Genomic DNA, 23,136 nt, shown 5'->3' with positions numbered 1-23,136 from the left:
GTCATGATATCTTTTAAAACATTAAAGGGGGGCCATGTTGAAAAAAATCAATAAAAGGGAGATAACTTCTAAAGGGGATGATGAAATCCTACAAAAGTTCATCTGGTAAAAGTTCATGATGAGGTCTATCGATGGTCCATACTTGGTCTTGATAACTTCAACTTGACAGAAAGGGGAGGAGGCCCTGTCAAATAAATGTTGGAAGAAAAAAAAGAAAAAGAAAAAGAAAAGAAAAAAAAACATTAGAAAAACAATAAGGTCTTTCCCATGTAGGGGAAAGACCTTTATTAAACAACAGTGTTATGCATACGCCATGGATTTTTTGTGTGTTTAATAATGATTATATGCAATTTTACATATACATTAAATTTACAAACGTAGTTGAGAAGGTTTAACTATTAAATCTAATTTGATTTAAATATTTAAACGCACAACAAAACGAAGTAAGACATTCTCATAAAAGCCCAGCTAAAGGGGAAACAAATAGAACAAAATATTTCAAAATATTACATAATTGGGTTGACAGGTCTATTTCATCGATGAAATTGATTTGAACATCAACCATTTTTCAAGGGGGTGGTAAAGTGTTATTTTCGTGCAACGTGTTTTGCCATTTTTATTTCACGTGCAGCCGTGAAAAAGGTTCGTTATTCACCGTGTTTCGTGAAATCGGTAAAAAGATCAACGTGCAAGAAATTTTCAATTGTTCGTTCATCGTGAAATGGCAATTTTTTTCGCGATCTTCCGTGCAGATACCCCACTTTAAGCCCCTCATTTAATAATTGAATTTGTTTTTAAAATCAAACAGTATTGTTCCGAATTTCAAAATTAAAAATTAATATGCATACTAAAATAGTACCACTAAAGTGTTGATGTCTTTGTATATGAAGTCATATATAATATATTTAATACTCATAAAAGACCGGCCAAAGAGAAAAATAAATAGAACAATAATTATCAAAATATTACAAAATTGGGATGACAGCTCCATTACATCGGTGAAATTCGTCTTCTGTAAATGAATATCAATTATAAATTAAATAACTGATTTTGTTTAAAATCAAACAGTTATGTTCCAAATGTCAAAATTGATTTGCATATATATTCTTTAAAGTCCTGTATATAAATGTTAATATCTTTAAATATGAATTGATATATAAAGGGATTTAATTGTCATGGATGACACAGGCGTTGATGTAAACACACTTGTGTTCGTGTGGTTGTTATGTGCACAACTATTCCTATTATATTAACATCGGACACTTAAATAAGACACTTGAACTAGAATAAGCATGTAGATGAGTGCAAATTATGTTTAATTGAACTACCAACGGTATTTAGATATCAGAAGATGTGGCATTGGTGCCAATGAGACAACTCTTCACCCACGTCACAATTTATGAAAGTATTTATTTATTTTGAGTGCTTGCTTTCTGTTGTTTATATGTTTTTAAGGGGTTCGGGTTTTTTGGGGGGTGGAAGGTAGAATATAGGTATCAAAGGATTGAAATATAATACGCCAGACGCGCGTTTCGTCTTCATAAAACTCATCAGTGACTCTCAGATCTAAAAAGTTATAAAGCCACAAGTACAAAGTTGAAACGGCATTGAGGACCCAAAATTCAAAATAGTTGTGCAAAATTCGGCTAAGGTAATCTCTTCTTGGGATAAAAAAAAAATCCTTATTTTTTCGAGAAATTCAAAGTTTTGTAAACAGGAAATTTTCAAAAATTACCATATAAATGATATTCATGTCAACATCGAAGTGCTGACTATTGAGCTGGTGATACCCTCGGGGACGAAACGTACACCAGCAGTGTCATCGACCCAGTGGTGTAAATACATCAATACTTTTGCATAGGTACCAGTATGTCTGTACTGAAAATGTGTAGTACTGGAAATTTACTTTTAATGTTTATTTCTATTTTATTACTTAAGATATATTGTAATATTCAAGGACCTGTAATTTACAGTACTTGATTTGTACAACATTTTTTTGGTACAGAAATAATACCAATAGTGATCACAATATTCCATGTTTGAATATCATAACTGAAATTTGAAATAGACAAACTTTCAAAATGCTGAAAATGTAACGGTGTAACCAATAATGTGTGGTTCTTAAATTTTAAGTTCAAATCAAGTACTGTAAAATACAGGTACATAAATATTACAATAATTTTAAAGTAACAAAATAGTACTGAATATTAAAAGTAGATTTCCAGTACTACAGATTTTGGGTACAGAAATAGTACCTATGCAAAAGTAGCTGTGTAGTTATCAAAGGTACCAGGATTATAATTTAAGCGCCAGACGCGCGTTTTGTCTTCATAAGACTGTGGATATGAGCGGAATGAAAATATCATGAACATCAAGGCTAAGAGTAGAAGAACAAACAGTCCACAACATACCGCGTCATAACAGAGTGTCTAAACATTTAGGAGGAGTCCACAACATACCGCGTCATAACAGAGTGTCTAAACATTTAGGAGCAGTCCACAACATACCGCGTCATAACAGAGTGTCTAAACATTTAGGAGCAGTCCACAACATACCGCGTCATAACAGAGTGTCTAAACATTTAGGAGCAGTCCACAACATACCGCGTCATAACAGAGTGTCTAAACATTTAGGAGCAGTCCACAACATACCGCGTCATAACAGAGTGTCTAAACATTTAGGAGCAGTCCACAACATACCGCGTCATAACAGAGTGTCTAAACATTTAGGAGCAGTCCACAACATACCGCGTCATAACAGACTGTCTAAAGATTTAGGAGCAGTCCACAACATACCGCGTCATAACAGAGTGTCTAAACAGGAGGAATAAAGAAAATAGGATCAGAAGATAATTATGAAAATGTACTGATCCTTGTAGGTGTTGCATAAATACATTTAAGCGCTTTTAAAACACTTTAGTGCTGCCGACACCACTGAAACCGGCACTAGCGACCATCTTGAACTTATTGCAAGATGTAAACGTTTCTCATGTGTTGAAGGTCTCGCTGTTACTCTGAGATAAATAACAGCAATTAAAGTACTAGGCCCGCATGTATAAAGCTACTTCTGAGTGGACGGACTTTTCTACATGTCAAACGAAAAACTAGTACTCCTAGATTCCTTAACTTCAGAGGTTTAATTTATACAGCCCCTGTTTGTTTGATTTGGGTGTTGTCTAGTTTGAGTCAGGATTTTTCTAATTAAGTGATGATTTGTACCTCTTTCGATCATTACTGAAAAATTATTTATATTAACCTTGATATTTGAATTTGTAGAAAATTAAGTATAACTTGTAAACATGATAATAATAAAAATTATTTCCATTATCAAAAATTACGTCAATGTATTTTTATCCTTGGGTTGCTTTCAAGATTTATGTGTGGGACTTCTTATTTATTCTTGAGCATGTTGCATTACGACTGATTCTGCATGTTAACTTATATTTCCTTTAAAATTATTTCTCAATATACTGCAGTGCTTAAACAACTATTTTCATTCATTTCAGGTTCACATATGAAAGAATTAAAAAGTTCTCCAATAACAATTAACATAAAAAAAATCAAATTAAAACAATTTAAGTAAGTTCGTCACAATAACATACCAAATCTAATCTAACAATATTCAGGTTATTATTGGGCAACACTTCGTGAATTTAGAGAATACATAAACGTCGTTCTATGTAATGCTTTACAAATGAAATTAACCTTTGGAGGGGGTTAACCTTTGGAGGGGGTTAACCTTCAATTAGGCTTAATTATTGGCACTTATTTTCTACCTTTATAGCATATATATAACGAAATTCATCATTTTACATCATAATAACAAATTTAATTTGGTAATCTAATATAAATTTGAATTTATTGATGAGGAATACTTTTCTCTTATATTATTTTAAATTTCAGTCCGAGAGTTTGAAATGAATATCGTAAATCAACAATGGATAAAGAAATTAAAAATTAAATACCACCGTGATGTGTATTGAGACGTTCTTACCTGTAATCAGTTTATAATCAGCGATACATTTCATTTTTGATTGATTTACGTGACGGGGCAGTTGTAATTAAATGGTCAAATACATTTCAATTGTGGAGCTTATAAAAGTAAAGATTTTGACATAATGTTACTTTTAAACATGGAGAAAGATGGGGATAAAAATTCCTCACCAAGGAAACATATTCATAACGCCAGGTATAGACCCTAATTTTATTTTCAATAGTTAATGCATCCCTTTTAGTTGCATACATAATAATGGTATGAAAAGGAAATTCAATTGTTTTACTGGGTATTTTTAGCTGCCGAGGAGACACTTTTAAAATGTTTTTGGGCCATCGAATATTTAAAAATTTCCGGTGCAGTAATGATAAATTGTCAATTACAAATGTCCGTCAGGTGAAGAATTTTTGAATAGTTCTGATTTTTTTTTTAAATTTCTATATTTTGTGAGAAAAATAATGTTGCCTCTATACTTTGCTTAAAACTTTAAAATTAAAAAAAATCATTTTCCTACTGCCTTTTCAAAACTTTGACAGTGATATACCTGATAAATCAAAATTTCACAAACTAAAAATTTGAAACTAAAAAATGTTATTCTTGGATTATAATATTTAAATATTTTACAAACTCAATGCCATTTCAAAATTCGAAATGTTTAGGCGTTAACGATACATGAACAGCTGCCAGTTGCATTACATATCTTACATGTTTCAGAAGTATTCTTTAAAAATACGATGCTACAGCCGATGACAAAAAGAATACAAGTTCGAAAATAGAAACAAAAAGATATTTGAAATTTGAAAACGTGAAATTTGTTGTCAATGAAAAATCTCTATAATAATGAAAATTAGACTCAAATTTCCAACATAAAAGTTTCGATTGCATGACTATTTTGTGATATTTCATTTTTCTTACATTCATTTTTTTTAGGTTAGTTCTTAAACTATAAAAGGTTTTTTTTTGTTGCCAGCACCCTTTTCTTTTCAACTGTTTCTTAAATTCCATAATAAAAAGAAAATGTACTTTTTTGATAAATACAACAGATATATCAAAGACCACCACATGTACTTAAAAAAAGAATGAACTACTAGTATGTTTTAAGGTCTCTATGCTCGCAAATGTTAACAAAACCTATTAAAGGTATCAGAGAATTTTTTAAGAAAAAGGCAGAATCTGTTAAAATATAAACAACCCCTACCATCATCTCGTTTCACTCATTTAAAGAATTAAGTATATTAAATGTGAGATCGGGAAGTACTAAAAAACAAAACAAAAACCTCATCAAAAGCTTTTGATCTGGTACGCTAGACGGGCGAATCATCTACATAAGACTCGTGGAACATGTTGTATACAAACGCTTAAATATAACTTATATTTCATCTATATAATTTAAAGTGAATAGTCTTAGATACTATTATATAATAGGTCATATTATATAAAAGGTTGAACCACAATTATAAAGGACATGTATTATATCTATGGTTTTACATTCATATTTCTGTACTCCGTTTAAGAATATCATTGAAATCTATTGTAAAATACATTAGATTACCCTCCCTTTTATAGAAACAAAGGTTTTGAAAAATTGTCCTTCGAAAAATATGTATGGATTTAAAAGAGTAATTGCGTTAAACTTTTGTATTATTTAGATTAACACAATTATTTTGTACAATTCTAGATAATACGTGCATGGTATATAGTATAAATCAAAGTTGGCATACATAAATTAAGTGTATTGAGTGTGTTGATGGATCTTCTGGTCATAACTGACACCACAGCAACCATCTGCAAGGTACAACCACAAAAAACATGCATGTGTACTCTGTTTTAATAAAGAAGTAGGGGGAAGACTGGTAGGCTCTGAGTTAAATAATGAGGCCTTTCAGAGGGACATGCATGCATGAGGACTGTAACGTAGGAACTTTCCCGTTTAAAACTAGTTTTGTGTATTTCTCTGACTATTTCTGACATTTTTAATCTAAATCCATTGTGTGTTTTATGTGTATTGATTGATATTTTAAAATATATATATACATGACTTTTGAATTTGTCGTTGTTGGCCTTGAACTAGCTTTCAGTAACTACGAATACTCTCATATCTGTAATTATAGTGTCATTTTTGTTGTTATGGATGGACAAGTACATTACCACATCCGATCTGTGTTTGTTTATGTTTGATTTTTTTCTACATTGTATTGATCTGGGATGTGTTTATCGAAGCAGTCTTGGGATTAGGACGTGTCCTAAGATCAAGTTAGGACATATCTTAAGTCCTAAGTGGGTTTATCAAGCCTGTTGCAATTTCGGAAAATCTTAGTAATTGTTCTAACTTTAGGATACCAATTTAGGTGTCTAAAGATGGTATTAGGATAGTATTAACTTTAGGATATATCTAGAATGGTTATTTTTAAAACAAATATGGTCTGTATTGGTTGCATTTACTTTATCCTAGTTTCCGTCCTACGAACTTCTTAGGACCATCTTAAGAAAATTTCGATAAACGATGTAAGTCTTTTTCTACTGTTTTTATAGTTTGTTCTTATATTTGTTGTTACACCACTGTCCCAGGCTTTGCACGATCACCGATATATTTAGACACATTCGTCATAAAAACTTATTTTGGAGGCGACTAAACACTCAAATTTATAGTGTTATTTGAAAAGTGCATGCGATATTTGTCAGTAGACGCTTATTTACCATCGATCGAATTAAATTTTGAAAGCTTTTCACAATGATCACAATTATTTTGACAATCGTGATAAAAACTAAATTTGGACACACAACTTATCATTCGAATATATATATATATATATAGTGTTAAACATGCAAACTCTAATTTTGAATGAAATACTTGTCACTGGGCGCCTTTTTGCCAATTGATCGATTTCATTTATGAAGGCTTGACACTAGTTTCACGATCACAAGAATTTAACAATAAATTAATAAAAACTAATTGATTCGGACGCAATTTAACAATTGAAATTCTAAACTTAAAAGCACCTGCTTAATTAGTAAGAATTTAAATTTTTTAAGATTTTAGATTAAACTAATTCGAAATGTAAACATGAACTCGTTATAAAAATATCTTATTGTAGTTTATTCAGATTTGTGAAGAAATAAATGTAAAGGTATTCAATTTTAAAATTTTAATTGGACATTAAATAAAACATTTAAAAATTCAAAATGTTGTTTACATTATTCATAAAAAGAGAAAATATTTCACAAACTAATATTTATATTAGAGATAAAGTACGGTAGTCAATTAAGTGCATCTTAAACATGTATATGAATGAGCAGTACAGGCATGACCTCACAATGAACTCCATATGCAGTTTTCAATCGTCATCTTATTTGAGCCGTAGTTTTGGAGATTGGAATGTTTCGTCTTACAATAAACTAGATCGGAGTAGATTCACAAGTATATATGGTATCAAATATACAAATTGTCAATAAAGACGTTTACGCATGCTCACTATACTATACAGGACTGTGCTGCGTCGTAAAGAACTCGACCTTCTGCAAATGAATATCAATTCATCTTCTAACTGATTTCGAGACGAGAAATCTCAGTTCAATTTCAGTATATTTTTTAAAAAGGATGATGTAGAATGATTGCCAATGAGACAACTCTCCACAAGAGACCAAATTACACGGAAATTAACAACTTTAGGTTACCGTACGGTCTTCAACAAGTTGCACAAGTTCTACTTCCTATCCGACGCATCTCAGTCATTCGAAATTTCTAATTCAAAATACAAATGAGTTTTTGTTTTCTATGATATGTATGGACAGTTAAGTTGAACATACAGTTATCCTGAATACGAACATATTTATTTAAGAAGTTCTGCTGTCGAAGGAGAACTAGAAATATTTTGACTTGCAAATATTCGCTGATGGGTGGTCCCGGTTTCAATGTCTCCTAGACAACAGAAATGCAAGAAAACGTAGAGCTGATTTTTAAAGAGTTTACTCCCTTTAAACATTTTTTTTAACAGATACCAGTTATGTAGAAGTGATTGTAAACATATTATGGACGCTTGGACTGAAACTAATATGGAGTCTCCAAAAGCATGTTTTAACAGAGTAAGTCGATAATCATATATTTTGGAGGGAACTGTTCGGAAACATGACAACTGTACTTTTAAGCATACTTTCTATAAAAAGTGTTTGTGAAGAAACCGGCTTTTCAATGAGATCTTTATCATGCCTCTCTTTTCGCAATATTTTTTCTCGTGATTCTGCTAGGGATAAAACAGTTTTTAAACGATTTCAGGATATTTCAGCTGTTACGTTATCTATAAAATCGTTATATAAACCTTATATAACTCCACTTTTGAAAAAAATGGAGATAGCAATGTCTTTGATATCTAATTGCGATGGTTTTTCTCCCTTACAACTATAATAAAGATTTCTATTCCCTAAGAGTTTGGGTTTTTTTGTCAAAATTACACCAAGTCTTGTTCTTTCTCCATACTCCCGTGGAATATGATAACGTATTTATTTAGTTACTTCTGAGAAAGGTTTTATATCTCCTCTAGTTTTGAAGGATTTTTAGTGCTGTTCTTTGTAAATTATTGTTGTCAAAATTAATCTCGATGTACTGTGCTTAAATTAGTTGCATCGTTTGAACTCAGTCTCTGAGCAACATTTATCAAATCCAGTAGTAGTATAGAGTAAGGTATAATGTACCGTTGAAAAAATCATGGTCTATCTCCAATAGAAATTTAGGGATACCTTTTCAGAACAACATTGTTTATACCGGATTGTTTTGTCTAAGACAAGTGCATGCTCAATATGCCTTAGTTGCTTAATTGTCTATTGCAAAAAAAACAAAAACAAAAAAAATCGAACAAAGAGTAAATCTGCATGCACGCAAATATAATTCCTATATAACTTTAACGTGTCAGTCAAATATGTATGTGCTTTTAATCTTTAGATTTAATATCCCAACAGTTAGAAACATGAGAAATATATCATTTTAAGATTCACAAGACGAAATTTACTATCATCAGCTTTTTGTTTCTTTTTGAGTCGACAAGCTAAAATGTCTCAGTGATATTGTTGGCTTTTTTCAAAACTACCTCTACCCTTTTTTATTGGGAAAATATGCGTAATTTTCATCAAATTGGGAAATTTAGAATAAACCATGAATTTGACTGAAACTTCAATTTACAGACCTCTTTCAAGAGTCAAACCATGCTTCGAAATAAGACCCCTTTTTGTCAGTGATGATACATAAATAGACTCTCAAATCTGCACATATAATCATTTTAAGCATGAAAAATGTATAAATGAGTGTTTTCCAGTTCGTATTCATGCACAATCACTTCTTAGACTGTACTGTTTGGGAAAAAAGTTGTCCTTTTTGGGAATAATTTTAAGCCATTTTTTTCAAATTGGGATTCTACTCCAGGGGGGAAAGCCTTTATTCTCCACTTATTTAAGGCAAACAATATCACTGTGTCTGTTTCGTCCAATTCACATGTGTTTCTATTTCTGTATATAAATTAAATTAAACAATTCTGCAAGTTCCTTTTTTCTGCACTGTTGGTGACATTGTTGTATAATGTACACGGGACTATAAATTCTAGACAGACATTTTGTTGTATTTCAGCAAATCATCAATAATCCAATAAAATCTATTAAAATATTTGTGAATAAAAAGATTTCGTCATATGTAAATGTATTTTCTTTATAACTAATTCAATAGATTTGTTTTATTAATTTTTATACTTGTAGTTACGAAAAGTGGTTGACTTGAAACGAACTTCTAGTGACAGTGCTGTTCAAGATTTAAATAAAGCTTCGCATGTGCCGATTCCATACGGAAAAGCACCTTACAGATCCCGAAAAGCAAATAAGATTTTACAGAAAAATCAGTCCACAAGACCGGTTCCCAGAGGAACATGGATACCAGGTGTTAATGACGAAGATATCGTCAAACCAACACATTTTATGCCATCTGAAGCACCGCCATGTGAGTTTTACTAATTATTCATATTTATTCTGTAAAGTTTCAAAACTAAATGCTTTTTTTTCCTGCAAAATATAATTATAGTTGCTTGCATCTTCAGTTTGTTGGTCTGTGGTGATCAATTGTTATCATACATCTCCTTTTTTTATACAGTGTAAATTATGCCAATAAATTAATTTCCAACTATGTAGCGATTTCAAATATATAGTAATGTCGGTTTTCATCAATCGAAGTTGATACCAGTTATTACCATATGATGGACATACACATGTATGTGTTGCTGCAATGACTAGGTCTACCAGTTTAAAGATCTCTAACGAAGAATATACAAAAAGGCTGGGGAAGGCAACCAATCAAAAACATACGCGAAAGAAAGACAAACAACAAGAAAGAAAGAAAAGGCATAAAACAAAACTTAACCATGATATAATGAAGCAATTTTCGAATATTCAAATTATATATTTCCTTCAATTTCTCAATGTCCCCTGATTAAAAATTATTTAACCATATGTATATATACCGTGATTATATCAAATAAGGTATTAATACTACTTCAGAAATAATCAATAAGTCTTGTATCTCACTGGTATTAAAGAGATAATAGTAACTGCAATTACGATTATCCCAATATGGCGACGGTAGATATAGGTAAAATCTTTACACTCATTTTTCTTAAATGTAGCATGCTTTTGTCAATAGTTACTCAGCTGCAAGGTTTATCTATACCATTACATCATATTTGAATCGTAACGGTGCACTGGAATCGTCTGAGCGCTTTGAAAATTGCCGTTTAAAAATACGGTATGATAATCGTAACTCTATGGTATTTTTCTTCTTTGATAATCGTAATTTTCTTTATCGGATAATAGTAACTGAAACATAATAAATGTGTCTTTCAGCATTTCAATGGTATTTTGTGTGTTAAAAATGCAAATGTCAAGTTTAACGATGACATAAACGCATATAAAAATAAATGAAGAAACTTACAGGTTAATATCTAGGACAAATTTACCTATATATATATACAGTCATGGGACTAAAGTGAGTTCCCAGTAAAAAAAGTCCTATCATTTCAACTTGTACATATCTATTTATAACTGACAACAATATGCATAACCTTTTAGTTTAAACATATTTTACTTGCAAAAGTAGCAAAAGGGATTGGACACAAGTTATAACAACATTAGAGACGTCCTCTCCCAATATAAATATAAACACAAAGTACATTAGATAATGGCGAAAAAAAACACAACATAGTAGTAATGCATGTAATACATACTTCAAACAAAAATTAGAAATAAAAAGAAAAAAGAAAAAAAAATACAATATATATAATAAGGAATAATAATGAAACAACTAGACTGAAGTGAAAGGTTGTAAAGTAGAAATTTAGAATGTTAATTGACTGCTTTAAATCTTTGTGTTATTCTGATATAAGATTGTACGGACTCAAAATGTCTTTGTTTTGCTGAAAAGAAAGGTCACCGTCACCAGCTAAAAGAAGCTCAATGGATATAGCATAACTTTCTAATTTTGAAAACAGTATTTCTCTGGCTTCGTTGTGAAGAGCGCACTGTAAAAAAAATAGTGTATACTATCCTCAACAGGGTGGCCACAGCTGCATGCGGGACTGGGTTTAATATTAACACGATGTAAATCTGAATTTAAAGAACTGCACATATTTCTCAAACGTGTATGAATGATATTAATTTTCTATCCCCACAACTAAAATAGGAAGGTGGCTGTATCAATTTGGACTTCATCTTTTGTTTAAAAATATTTATGTTTTGGACGTACGTATGTCGGGGGGAAGGCTATTCCATTCAAAAGTAGTGGATGGGAAAAAGGATTTTCTAGTTATGTCTAGTCTATAACCGTGTACTACATAATTATTACTGTTTCGCAAATCGTAGTTAGATACTTGACCAACAAGCGGGGGCATTAAATCACAGAGATAATCAGGGGCAGTCTCATTATGTATAGAATAGAACATATTGAGCATTCTGGATTTTCTTCTGTTCACAAGCAATTGCCAGCCAGTTTCAAAATATATAGCTTCCCGACTAGCAAACACGGGCAACCCAGTTACTACTAACCTCCCTGCTTCTAACTGAACATGTTCTAAATTGTCGGCTTCTTGTTGAGTACAACCATCCCATAACTCACATGCATATACGGGTCTTATAAAAGTTAAATATATACGAGCAAGATAATTTCTATTCAATACATATTTCAATTTTTTTAAGAACATTTAATCTCGTGCTTGCACACTTTAAAATATTTTCTATATGTGTATGGAATTTATCATTGGAATCAAAAGTAATCCCTAAGTGTTTATGACAGGAGACAAATTCTACTAATTGGTTTTGAAATTCTATTTCAATATCATCTGGTGAAGTATGGCAGGAGAATATCATAGCCTTTGTCTTATTAGGGTTAAAGTTAATAAGCCAATCTTTAGACCATACTGAAATTTGTTCTAAATCGCTGTTTAAGACATCCTCTATAGTGTAAGGGTTATTGCTGAAATAAGAAAGAGATGTATCATCAGCAAACAATCGAGTTAGACTTGTCAAATTATCAGCTATGTCATTTACATAAATAAGAAATAGTAGGGGACCTAATACAGAGCCTTGCGGAACTCCTGCATTAGTATTATCAAAAGGCGAATAGGCATTTGAAACGAAAACGCTTTGTTTTCTATTTGAAATATAACTTTCAAACCATTTATACAGATTTCCATCAATACCATACGCTTTTAGTTTTATTAAGAGGCCACTATGCCATACCCTATCAAAAGCTTTCGAGGTATCACATAATATAAGAGATGTTATACAGCGATCATCAAGTGACATGCATATCCTATAATAAATTTCTATTAGCTGGTGAACCTTTTGATATATACATGTACCTGTTAAAGATACGGAAAATGAAGCAGCTGTCGAGACAGCTATTGTGGTAAGTAGATATTTTGATTTTTTTCAAAGTTTCAATGTTGTGTGCGCGTTTAAGTCCGTTTTTGTTTGTTTTTTTTAGGGGGGAGGGGGAGGGGGGATTAGCTATATCCCATATCCCAAAAGTGCAATCCTTTCAATTCATTGCTCAAAATGAAAGTCACGTATACCACATTTTCATATGTCATATATATGTTTTGCCTCCACTATCACGTTTATATTAAAATTCTGCGCGAAATGAACAAAAGTTTCCGTCAATAACTTTATAACTGCATTATCGGATTTAACAGTTGATACCTTTATCGGTAGATATGAGTGTTCATATTTCCCTTTTCCTTATAATTCAATAAATATAGCCGTCCATTTTCCCCCCTTTGATTCCCTTTTTTCTATTTTATACTGATATAATATATGATTTTAAAAATTTACTTCAAATGTTTTGATCAAATACCCATGTATTTTAGGACGTTTCTTTAAACAGTGTGGATGGTAAAGGATCTAAATAGTTACAGTTTATTGTTACTATTGTTTATTGTTACTTTTGTTTATTGTTACTTTTGTTTATAGTTACTTTTGTTTTTTGTTTTTTTTAGCCTTACCTATAGTCTTAATACGAAGCACTTGACGGACTGAAAAAAACACACACAAATATGTATATTGATAAATTACATGAGAAGGCATAACATGTACATCATCACAGTCGGAACTTTTTTAATTATTAAGATTTTTATAGATTTTACAACAATTATTTTGTGCTTCAGAAAAATACATGACAATTAGGTTAGGCTAATTTTTGTTTTCATTTAATAGAAAATAACTTATTGTATGGCAAGTATGCAAATACAAAAATGTTCCTTGTTTAGTACCTTCAATATTTGTCTCTACAATATCTTCCATGCATATGTATGCATCATACTTTTCATATACCGAGTATTTATGAATTTTTGAATTAGTTTGTTTCTAATATTGCGGAATATGCGTTATTTTATTCTCCACTTTGCAGTCATTCTTTGAAGAAGTATTCCTTGTAAGACAATTTAAAGCCACATCAACTTCAATTCTTCATTTTCGGGCTTTTGGCCAAACTATAAGAGAACACAAATCCATATTTGTCAAAGAACTCCACGTTACTTAATTTCATAATACACAAAAAATCCCAACCTTTCTCTATTCTTATATAGCATTAAATGTTTAAAGGATGTCATATTGTTATAATTCAAAATTAAATTTGTGTTGTTTATAGTTATTTTCTGAGATATCGAAATTTCAGTGACAGTCATGAAGTAGCTAAAATGCCAAAAAAATATGGTATGATTAACAACGAGACAACTTTCCACAAGAGACCAACATGACTCAGATATTAACAAAAATAGGTCACCGTACGGCCTTCAACAATGAGCAAAGCCCATACGGCATAGACAGCTATAAAAGGCTCCGAAATGACAATGTAAAACACTTTAGACGAGAAAACTAACGGCATTATTTATTAAAAAAACTGAATTTTATGATATACTAGTATGTAGATATAGGAAGATGTGGTGTGAGCGCCAATGAGACATGCAACTCTCTATCCAAATAACAATTTATAAAAAGGTAAACCATTATAGGTCAATGTACGGCCTTCAACATGGAGCCTTGGCTCACACCGAACAACAAGCTATAAAGGGCCCCAAAATTACTAGTGTAAAAAAACAATAGCATAACATCACAACATAGAAAAACACACGTTAAAATATCAATTGGCAGACTTAACTCAATCAAAAAACATAAATTAATACACATATGTAGCTGTTTTCCTAAGAACTGTTAATAATATATGCATAAAAAGAAATGTCATAAGATGTTGGAACGTTTCGTAAATAATTCATCGACATAACTTCATTATATGCTATTAGATATATGTTTTAAGTGTCAATATCAATAAAACACTTTCCAGTTACGATTATCTTTCCATTTTTAAATACCATAATTACGATTATCTTTTTTTCCGAGTTACGATTATCATCCCGAATTTTTCGACGGCAATTTTCAAAGCGCTTAGACTAATCCAGTGCACCTTTACGATTCAAATATGATGTACTGGTATAGATAAACCTTGCAGCTGAGTAACTAGTGACAAAAGCATGCTACATTTAAGAATAATGAGTGTAAAGATTTTACCTATATCTACCGTCGCCATATTGGGATAATCGTAATTGCAGTTACTATTATCTCTTTAATACCAGTGTATCTGTCTACCACCCTTGCTTTTCATTTCAATAAACGAGGTAGTATGAACAACATGGAAAAATGATAAAAAAAAATAGGACAGGTTCGTATTGAACTATGATTTAAAAGTCACGTGTTTTATTTTCAGCCACAATGAGGCAACACCAACGGCGTGTTCTATCTGCTAGTTCTTGTCCAAAAAGTTTGTGTTCATCATTCAACAGTCGATTCATGCTTCCGGGGTATACTTCTACATCAGATTCATCAAGCGAGGAACCAATCACAGTTAAAGACGATACTGAAATACACATCCGCAATCCAAAACCATCAAATATCCGAAAGTCCAAGTCAATGTATGTTGGAACTTGCAAACTGATTCAAGTGAGCGAGTGTAAAGAAACACGTTTCAGCACACTGCTTCGTAGGATACCAGTTAACCCAAATAATAGTGCAAAAGAATTGAATCGAGTACCAGTTTTTGATCCCGAGGAACTGGATTCTTCGATCAATAATTCTATGGACCCTGGGTTACCAGGTATGTGCGACGTTACGCCTCGGCCTTTGTCGAAAGGTCAGAAAAGTTGTACGTGTTGTAGTCTATGTGAAATTATGTCTCCTAGATTAATTGATTTCAATCCAAATTCAAAAATACAGAATTGTTCATGTGAGACATGTCTGTTTAACTCCAAAGGACGAACCGGATTAGTGCAATATAAACATGGTGACGTCATAAAGACGTTTAATTGGTTAGAACGAAATGGCAAAGAAACAGAATTGTGAATGTGATTTCATGGGATCCAATTTTATCATACATTTTCTAAATTCCTGTTGTAGGATAAAATAAAAAAACTAAAATATATAAATCTCTATTTGCATTATTTAAGGTGAGTATTAGGCAGCAACCATTTGATTTTCTGGGGGGGGGGGGGGGGGGGGCTATGTTTTTTTTTGGAAAAAAAAGTTTGTTTCCAGGTTTTGGTGAAAAAAAAAATTTGTTTTGGACCCTGAGTAAAAAAAATTGTTTGTTTCACCCTCAGCTGCCACTATATGTAATGCTAAAATTGAAAGAAAAAAATTGTCTTCGGTTTGTCGCTAAAAAAATAGATTGTTCTTCGCCGAAGACGAAAAAAAAAGTTTGCACAGAAAAAAAAACCATAGCCCCCCCCCCCCCCCCCAGAAAATCAAATGGTTGCTGCCTTAGGCCTTTGAATATTTAGTTTCCTAATAGAACTAATCATGAATCACAAGTCGATTTAAAACATACATTTATGTACGAGGCTGAAAACTTATTCAACTATCATTATGAAATATAGCATTTTTTCCATTACAAAAAAGGGATTTTAGTAACGTAAATATCGAACTACAAGTTTGATTAAAAAATGGGGAAGGTAGAGAATGTTACATTGAATATCTTACCTAAACTCTTTAACAGCGTTGACATCGCGACGCAGAACTACTTTACTAGGCACCATTTTGGTATTCGGTGGCGAGACTTGATAACACATTTTGAAACATTGATGCACACGAAAAGATTGCCAATTCTCAAATGTCTGACGTTGTATCGACATCTCATATTATAGAAAATCAACACAATTGAAATTTAATCATAAATATTGAACTCCTAGCTTAATTATTAATAAATGTGGAATGCGTAATAGGACACAAGATGATGCCCCGCTTGCAAATAACATTGTAAAGGGACATCTGTAACTCAAGAACTCTAAGAGAGTGATGCTACCCAAGTTTGTACTTGATCTGAGTATTGAGGTAATGAGAATTTTTTTAAGTTTCATAACATTTGGTTGAGGCTAACTAAAGTTAGAGAACATTTTCCATTTGTAAAGGGGCATAACTCTAGAATGATAAAAGTGAAACCACAAAAATTCAAATTTGTATGTTTTTTATGATAATAAGCAGTGTGTGTAAGTTTCATAACATGTGGTTGAGTTAGAAACCAATTGTGGGACGTATGGAGGGGAAGTACGGACGTACGGATCGACGGACAAGGGATAAACTGAATGCCAACTCAACTACGGCGGGGGCACAAAAACATATAAATACGAATAACAAAAGAATTTCTTGCAAGGATAAACGGGTATTAATGGTAACGTTTGGTACTATTTAATTTGTGATAACTTCACCTTTAAAAGAAAAGATGAGTTCGGTTCTGTTTGAACTTAAAGACAATAAGTTGATGTACAGATGCCGTGCACGCATCAGTTCAATTTCTCGAATTCCGGATGTTGGTTGGTGTCCTGAGCTAATTCAGGGTATGATTTATTGATGATTTTCCATTATCTGTACCTTCGGGCTGAAAAAATCAATTTAAGAGAACCTGCATATAACGACTGAATGATTCGAGTTAGCGAAATGTTTCAGGCTTTTTATAAAAGCAACAGTAGTATACCGCTGTTCGCAAGTCATGAATCGATTGAGAGAAAAAAAATTCGTGTTACAAACTAAAACCAAGGGAAACAAATCTACTATAAGAGGAAAACAAGGGAAACAACTCTACTATAAGAGGAAAAAAAGGGAAACAACTCTACTATAAGAGGAAACCAAGGGAAACAAATCTACTATAAGAGGAAAACAAGGGAAACAACTCTACTATAAGAGGAAAAAAGGGAAACAACTCTACAATAAGAGGAAAAAAAGGGAAACAACTCTACTATAAGAGGAAACCAAGGGAAACAAATCTACTATAAGAGGAAACCAAGGGAAACAACTCTACTATAAGAGGAAACCAAGGGAAACAACTCTACTATAAGAGGAAAACAAGGGAAACAACTCTACTATAAGAGGAAACCAAGGGAAACAACTCTACTATAAGAGGAAAACAAGGGAAACAAATCTACTATAAGAGGAAAACAAGGGAAACAACTCTACTATAAGAGGAAACCAAGGGAAACAACTCTACTATAAGAGGAAACCAAGGGAAACAACTCTACTATAAGAGGAAACCAAGGGAAACAACTCTACTATAAGAGGAAACCAAGGGAAACAACTCTACTATAAGAGGAAAACAAGGGAAACAAATCTACTATAAGAGGAAACCAAGGGAAACAACTCTACTATAAGAGGAAACCAAGGGAAACAAATTTACTATAAGAGGAAACCAAGGGAAACAACTCTACTATAAGAGGAAACCAAGGGAAACAACTCTACTATAAGAGGAAACCAAGGGAAACAACTCTACTATAAAAGGGAACCAAGGGAAACAACTCTACTATAAGAGGGAACCAAGGGAAACAACTCTACTATAAGAGGAAACCAAGGGAAACAACTCTACTATAAGAGGAATCCAAGGGAAACAACTCTACTATAAGAGGAAACCAAGGGAAACAACTCTACTATAAGAGGAATCCATGGGAAACAACTCTACTATAAGAGGAATCCAAGGGAAACAACTCTACTATAAGAGGAAAACAAGGGAAACAACTCTACTATAAGAGGAATCCAAGGGAAACAACTCTACTATAAGAGGAATCCAAGGGAAACAACTCTACTATAAGAGGAATCCAAGGGAAACAACTCTACTATAAGAGGAAAACAAGGGAAACAACTCTACTATAAGAGGAAAACAAGGGAAACAACTCTACTATGAGAGGAATCCAAGGGAAACAACTCTACTATGAGAGGAAAACAAGGGAAACAACTCTACTATGAGAGGAAAACAAGGGAAACAAATCTACTATGAGAGGAAAACAAGGGAAACAAATCTACTATGAGAGGAAAACAAGGGAAACAACTCTACTATAAGAGGAAAACAAGGGAAACAACTCTACTATAAGAGGAATCCAAGGGAAACAACTCTACTATAAGAGGAATCCAAGGGAAACAACTCTACTATAAGAGGAAAACAAGGGAAACAACTCTACTATAAGAGGAAAACAAGTGAAACAACTCTACTATAAGAGGAAAACAAGGGAAACAACTCTACTATAAAAGGAAACCAAGGGAAACAACTACTATAAGAGGAATCCAAGGGAAACAACTCTACTATAAGAGGGAAACAACTCTTCTATAAGAGGAAACCAAGGAAAACAAATCTACTATAAGAGGAAAACAAGGGAAACAACTCTACTATAAGAGGAAAACAAGGGAAACAAATCTACTATAAGAGGAAAACAAGGGAAACAACTCTACTATAAGAGGAAAACAAGGGAAACAACTCTACTATAAGAGGAAAACAAGGGAAACAACTCTACTATAAGAGGAAAACAAGGGAAACAAATCTACTATAAGAGGAAACCAAGGGAAACAACTCTACTATAAGAGGAAAACAAGGGAAACAAATCTACTATAAGAGGAAAACAAGGGAAACAACTCTACTATAAGAGGAAACCAAGGGAAACAACTCTACTATAAGAGGAAACCAAGGGAAACAACTCTACTATAAGAGGAAAACAAGGGAAACAAATCTACTATAAGAGGAAACCAAGGGAAACAACTCTACTATAAGAGGAAACCAAGGGAAACAACTCTACTATAAGAGGAATCCAAGGGAAACAACTCTACTATAAGAGGAAACCAAGGGAAACAACTCTACAATAAGAGGAAAACAAGGGAAACAACTCTACTATAAGAGGAATCCAAGGGAAACAACTCACCTATAAGAGGAATCCAAGGGAAACAACTCTACTATAAGAGGAATCCAAGCGAAACAACTCTACTATAAGAGGAAAACAAGGGAAACAAATCTACTATAAGAGGAAAACAAGGGAAACAACTCTACTATAAGAGGAAAACAAGGGAAACAACTCTACTATAAGAGGAATCCAAGGGAAACAACTCTACTATAAGAGGAAAACAAGGGAAACAACTCTACTATGAGAGGAAAACAAGGGAAACAAATCTACTGTAAGAGGAAAACAAGGGAAACAAATCTACTATGAGAGGAAAACAAGGGAAACAACTCTACTATAAGAGGAAAACAAGGGAAACAACTCTACTATAAGAGGAATCCAAGGGAAACAACTCTACTATAAGAGGAATCCAAGGGAAACAACTCTACTATAAGAGGAAAACAAGGGAAACAACTCTACTATAAGAGGAAAACAAGGGAAACAACTCTACTATAAGAGGAAAACAAGGGAAAAACTCTACTATAAGAGGAAAACAAGGGAAACAACTCTACTATAAAAGGAAACCAAGGGAAACAACTCTACTATAAGAGGAATCCAAGGGAAACAACTCTACTATAAGAGGGAAACAACTCTACTATAAGAGGAAACCAAGGAAAACAAATCTACTATAAGAGGAAAACAAGGGAAACAACTCTACTATAAGAGGAAAACAAGGGAAACAACTCTACTATAAGAGGAAAACAAGGGAAACAACTCTACTATAAGAGGAAAACAAGGGAAACAACTCTACTATAAGAGGAAAACAAGGGAAACAAATCTACTATAAGAGGAAACCAAGGGAAACAACTCTACTATAAGAGGAAACCAAGGGAAACAAATCTACTATAAGAGGAAAACAAGGGAAACAACTCTACTATAAGAGGAAACCAAGGGAAACAACTCTACTATAAGAGGAAAACAAGGGAAACAACTCTACTATAAGAGGAAAACAAGGGAAACAAATCTACTATAAGAGGAAACCAAGGGAAACAACTCTACTATAAGAGGAAAACAAGGGAAACAACTCTACTATAAGAGGAAAACAAGGGAAACAACTCTACTATAAGAGGAAAGGAAAACAAGGGAAACAACTCTACTATAAGAGGAAAACAAGGGAAACAAATCTACTATAAGAGGAAAACAAGGGAAACAAATCTACTATAAGAGGAAAACAAGGGAAACAACTCTACTATAAGAGGAAAACAAGGGAAACAACTCTACTATAAGAGGAAACCAAGGGAAACAACTCTACTATAAGAGAAAAACAACGAAACAACATAAACTAAACGACAAAGTAACACACTTTTTGAAAAATGCTGGTTTTTTTCCAGTTTGAATACTTATTTTGCTTGGGAAAAAATCTTTTACCTTCTTTAGAAAATATTAGCAGGTTTAGTAGCTATCTTCTTTAGATGAGACGTTTATACCAGAAATGAATATTTGACATGTGTAGGGTTTTATCATGAGTGAAAATGTTACAAATTTCACACAAAAATATTTGAACTATTTACCATATACTTAGTGCTTTTTAATTTTTAATGATATTAAGAATTGGTTTGATAGCATTTTCAAAGGTTTTGATTCACATGCGTATGAAAATTTTGAGCATGCGCAAACTATTTGTAGACATAAAGAGAGATTTTCTTCGAGGGCACACTGACGTAAATCGTAGTTTTTCTAACAGACGAGGATTCAGATTTGGTAAACATATCTTGGTCGTACTATCATTCCTCTAAAAAAACTCTACTGTTCAAGTAAGTGTAACTTCTAGGATGCCACTGTTTGAAAACAAGTCCCTTCAGTTGCAATGATGAAACATTCGATGGATCAGGTGGAAAAAAATGGTTAACTTTCTAAATCCCGGGCAAACAGCAATTATTTATACTGGAGACCAACCAATTTTTGGTATTGTCTTAGAAAATTAAGTAAGAATGGTCAGATATGTACGGCCCGTGTAAAATAAATGTATCGTCATGTTTGGTGGATTGTACATGGAAATGGCTTGATTTTAAATTCTGTGTGATATATTGCGTGATAGTGGATGGATATGTGTCCTCACTGAAGTCGATATTGCAACACCAAGAAAGGCAGATTGTTTTCATGTATGTCAAATGTACCTAGACTAGACCCGGCCCATGCATCAGACAACTGCATATGTTTTGCTTAAATTGTTAATGTCAGCTTATGAAAATGTAAACGCATAAATTAAGGTGTTGACTCTGTCACGTCTATGATTTGATAGACTGGTGTAAGGAAAGAGAGTCATTTTGACAACAGCTTAATTTCGAGTATTAAATTATGAATAAAGAACTTCTTGTGCTTTCAGTAGTACGCTCATTTCATGATTCAGACTTTCCAAACAGTCCATTTGAAGTACGTTTTCTAATATCACAATTGATGGATGGTATCTTGATCAGAAATCAGTAGACTGGTAGATGAATTCGAAAGTTCTAGTGGTTTGAGTCATTCTACAACAGATGAACGATATCATAAAGACTCTACGAAAACAAAATAGGATTTCTTCGAAAAGCTTGAAAGGCTTTCTGAAATGATGAACGAGTTTGGAATAAAATTGAAAATAATAATATGTAAGTGAAAAGTAACAAATATTGCAGTTATGGGTGAACTGGGCAGATATCCTCTATTTTTGGAGGTTTTTATTAAATATGTTTAAATACTATATTCGTTTAAAAAATCTGATGATGTATTATTAAAAGAGGCGTTCAACATCTCAAAGTCTCTACATGATGAGCAGAAAAAGAGCTGGTATACAAGTATTCAAACTTTAATTAAATACTTTAACATCAATAAAAATTATGCACTTAATTTAAAGACAAAGAAAAAAAACCAAACTATTTCTGAAAAAGATGCAATAAAAATATGATTTAATATGGCAAACTGAGCTTAATAATGATTTCGGAGGCAATAAACTCTATGGGAACAAGCTAAGAACTTATAGACTTTTTCAAAGCAGATTTTGCTTAGAAAATTACCTTTTGCAGGGAAATTTTAAATAAAGAAATGTCCGTATCAGTGCTGCTCACGATTAGATTGAGAGGGGAAGATACAAAAATCTGACAGTGTCAGAACTTATCTGTAAATTGTGTGGTACTGATGTTGAGGATGAAATTCGTTTTCGTCTTCAGTGCCACAAACTTTCAAATATTCGTCTCAACTTTTAAAATGAAATAAAACAACGGTTTAAAAATTTTAGTGGTTTAGAAATTAAATTTATCCTCTTATAGGAAAGTTTTCTTAAATGACATATAGATATAGTAATACCCAGTGAACCCCTTCTTTACCTAGTTATATTATCAACACTGTGCTTGTTGTATTCTTCTGCTTGTCTTTTTTTGGGGGGTAATATTGTGTCTTAATCATA

General features: G+C 32.6%; 1 protein-coding gene across 1 annotated transcript; it reads left to right on the top strand.

Annotated features, from left to right (window-relative positions):
* The first annotated feature begins 3,893 nt into the window (after positions 1-3,893).
* On the top strand, positions 3,894-15,977 carry LOC143057198 (uncharacterized). The gene is made up of 4 exons (XM_076230455.1): positions 3,894-4,188; positions 7,989-8,076; positions 9,733-9,970; positions 15,278-15,977. The coding sequence occupies exons 1-4, from the start codon at positions 4,118-4,120 to the stop codon at positions 15,907-15,909; spliced, it is 1,029 nt and encodes a 342-aa protein (XP_076086570.1). The 5' UTR covers positions 3,894-4,117; the 3' UTR covers positions 15,910-15,977.
* The last annotated feature ends 7,159 nt before the right edge of the window (positions 15,978-23,136 follow it).

This window comes from Mytilus galloprovincialis, chromosome 13 (genome assembly GCF_965363235.1).
Source record: "Mytilus galloprovincialis chromosome 13, xbMytGall1.hap1.1, whole genome shotgun sequence".
Taxonomy (NCBI): Eukaryota; Metazoa; Mollusca; class Bivalvia; order Mytilida; family Mytilidae; genus Mytilus; species Mytilus galloprovincialis.
Note: the sequence above shows the minus strand (reverse complement) of the source record. Positions and strands in the feature narration are given on the sequence as shown.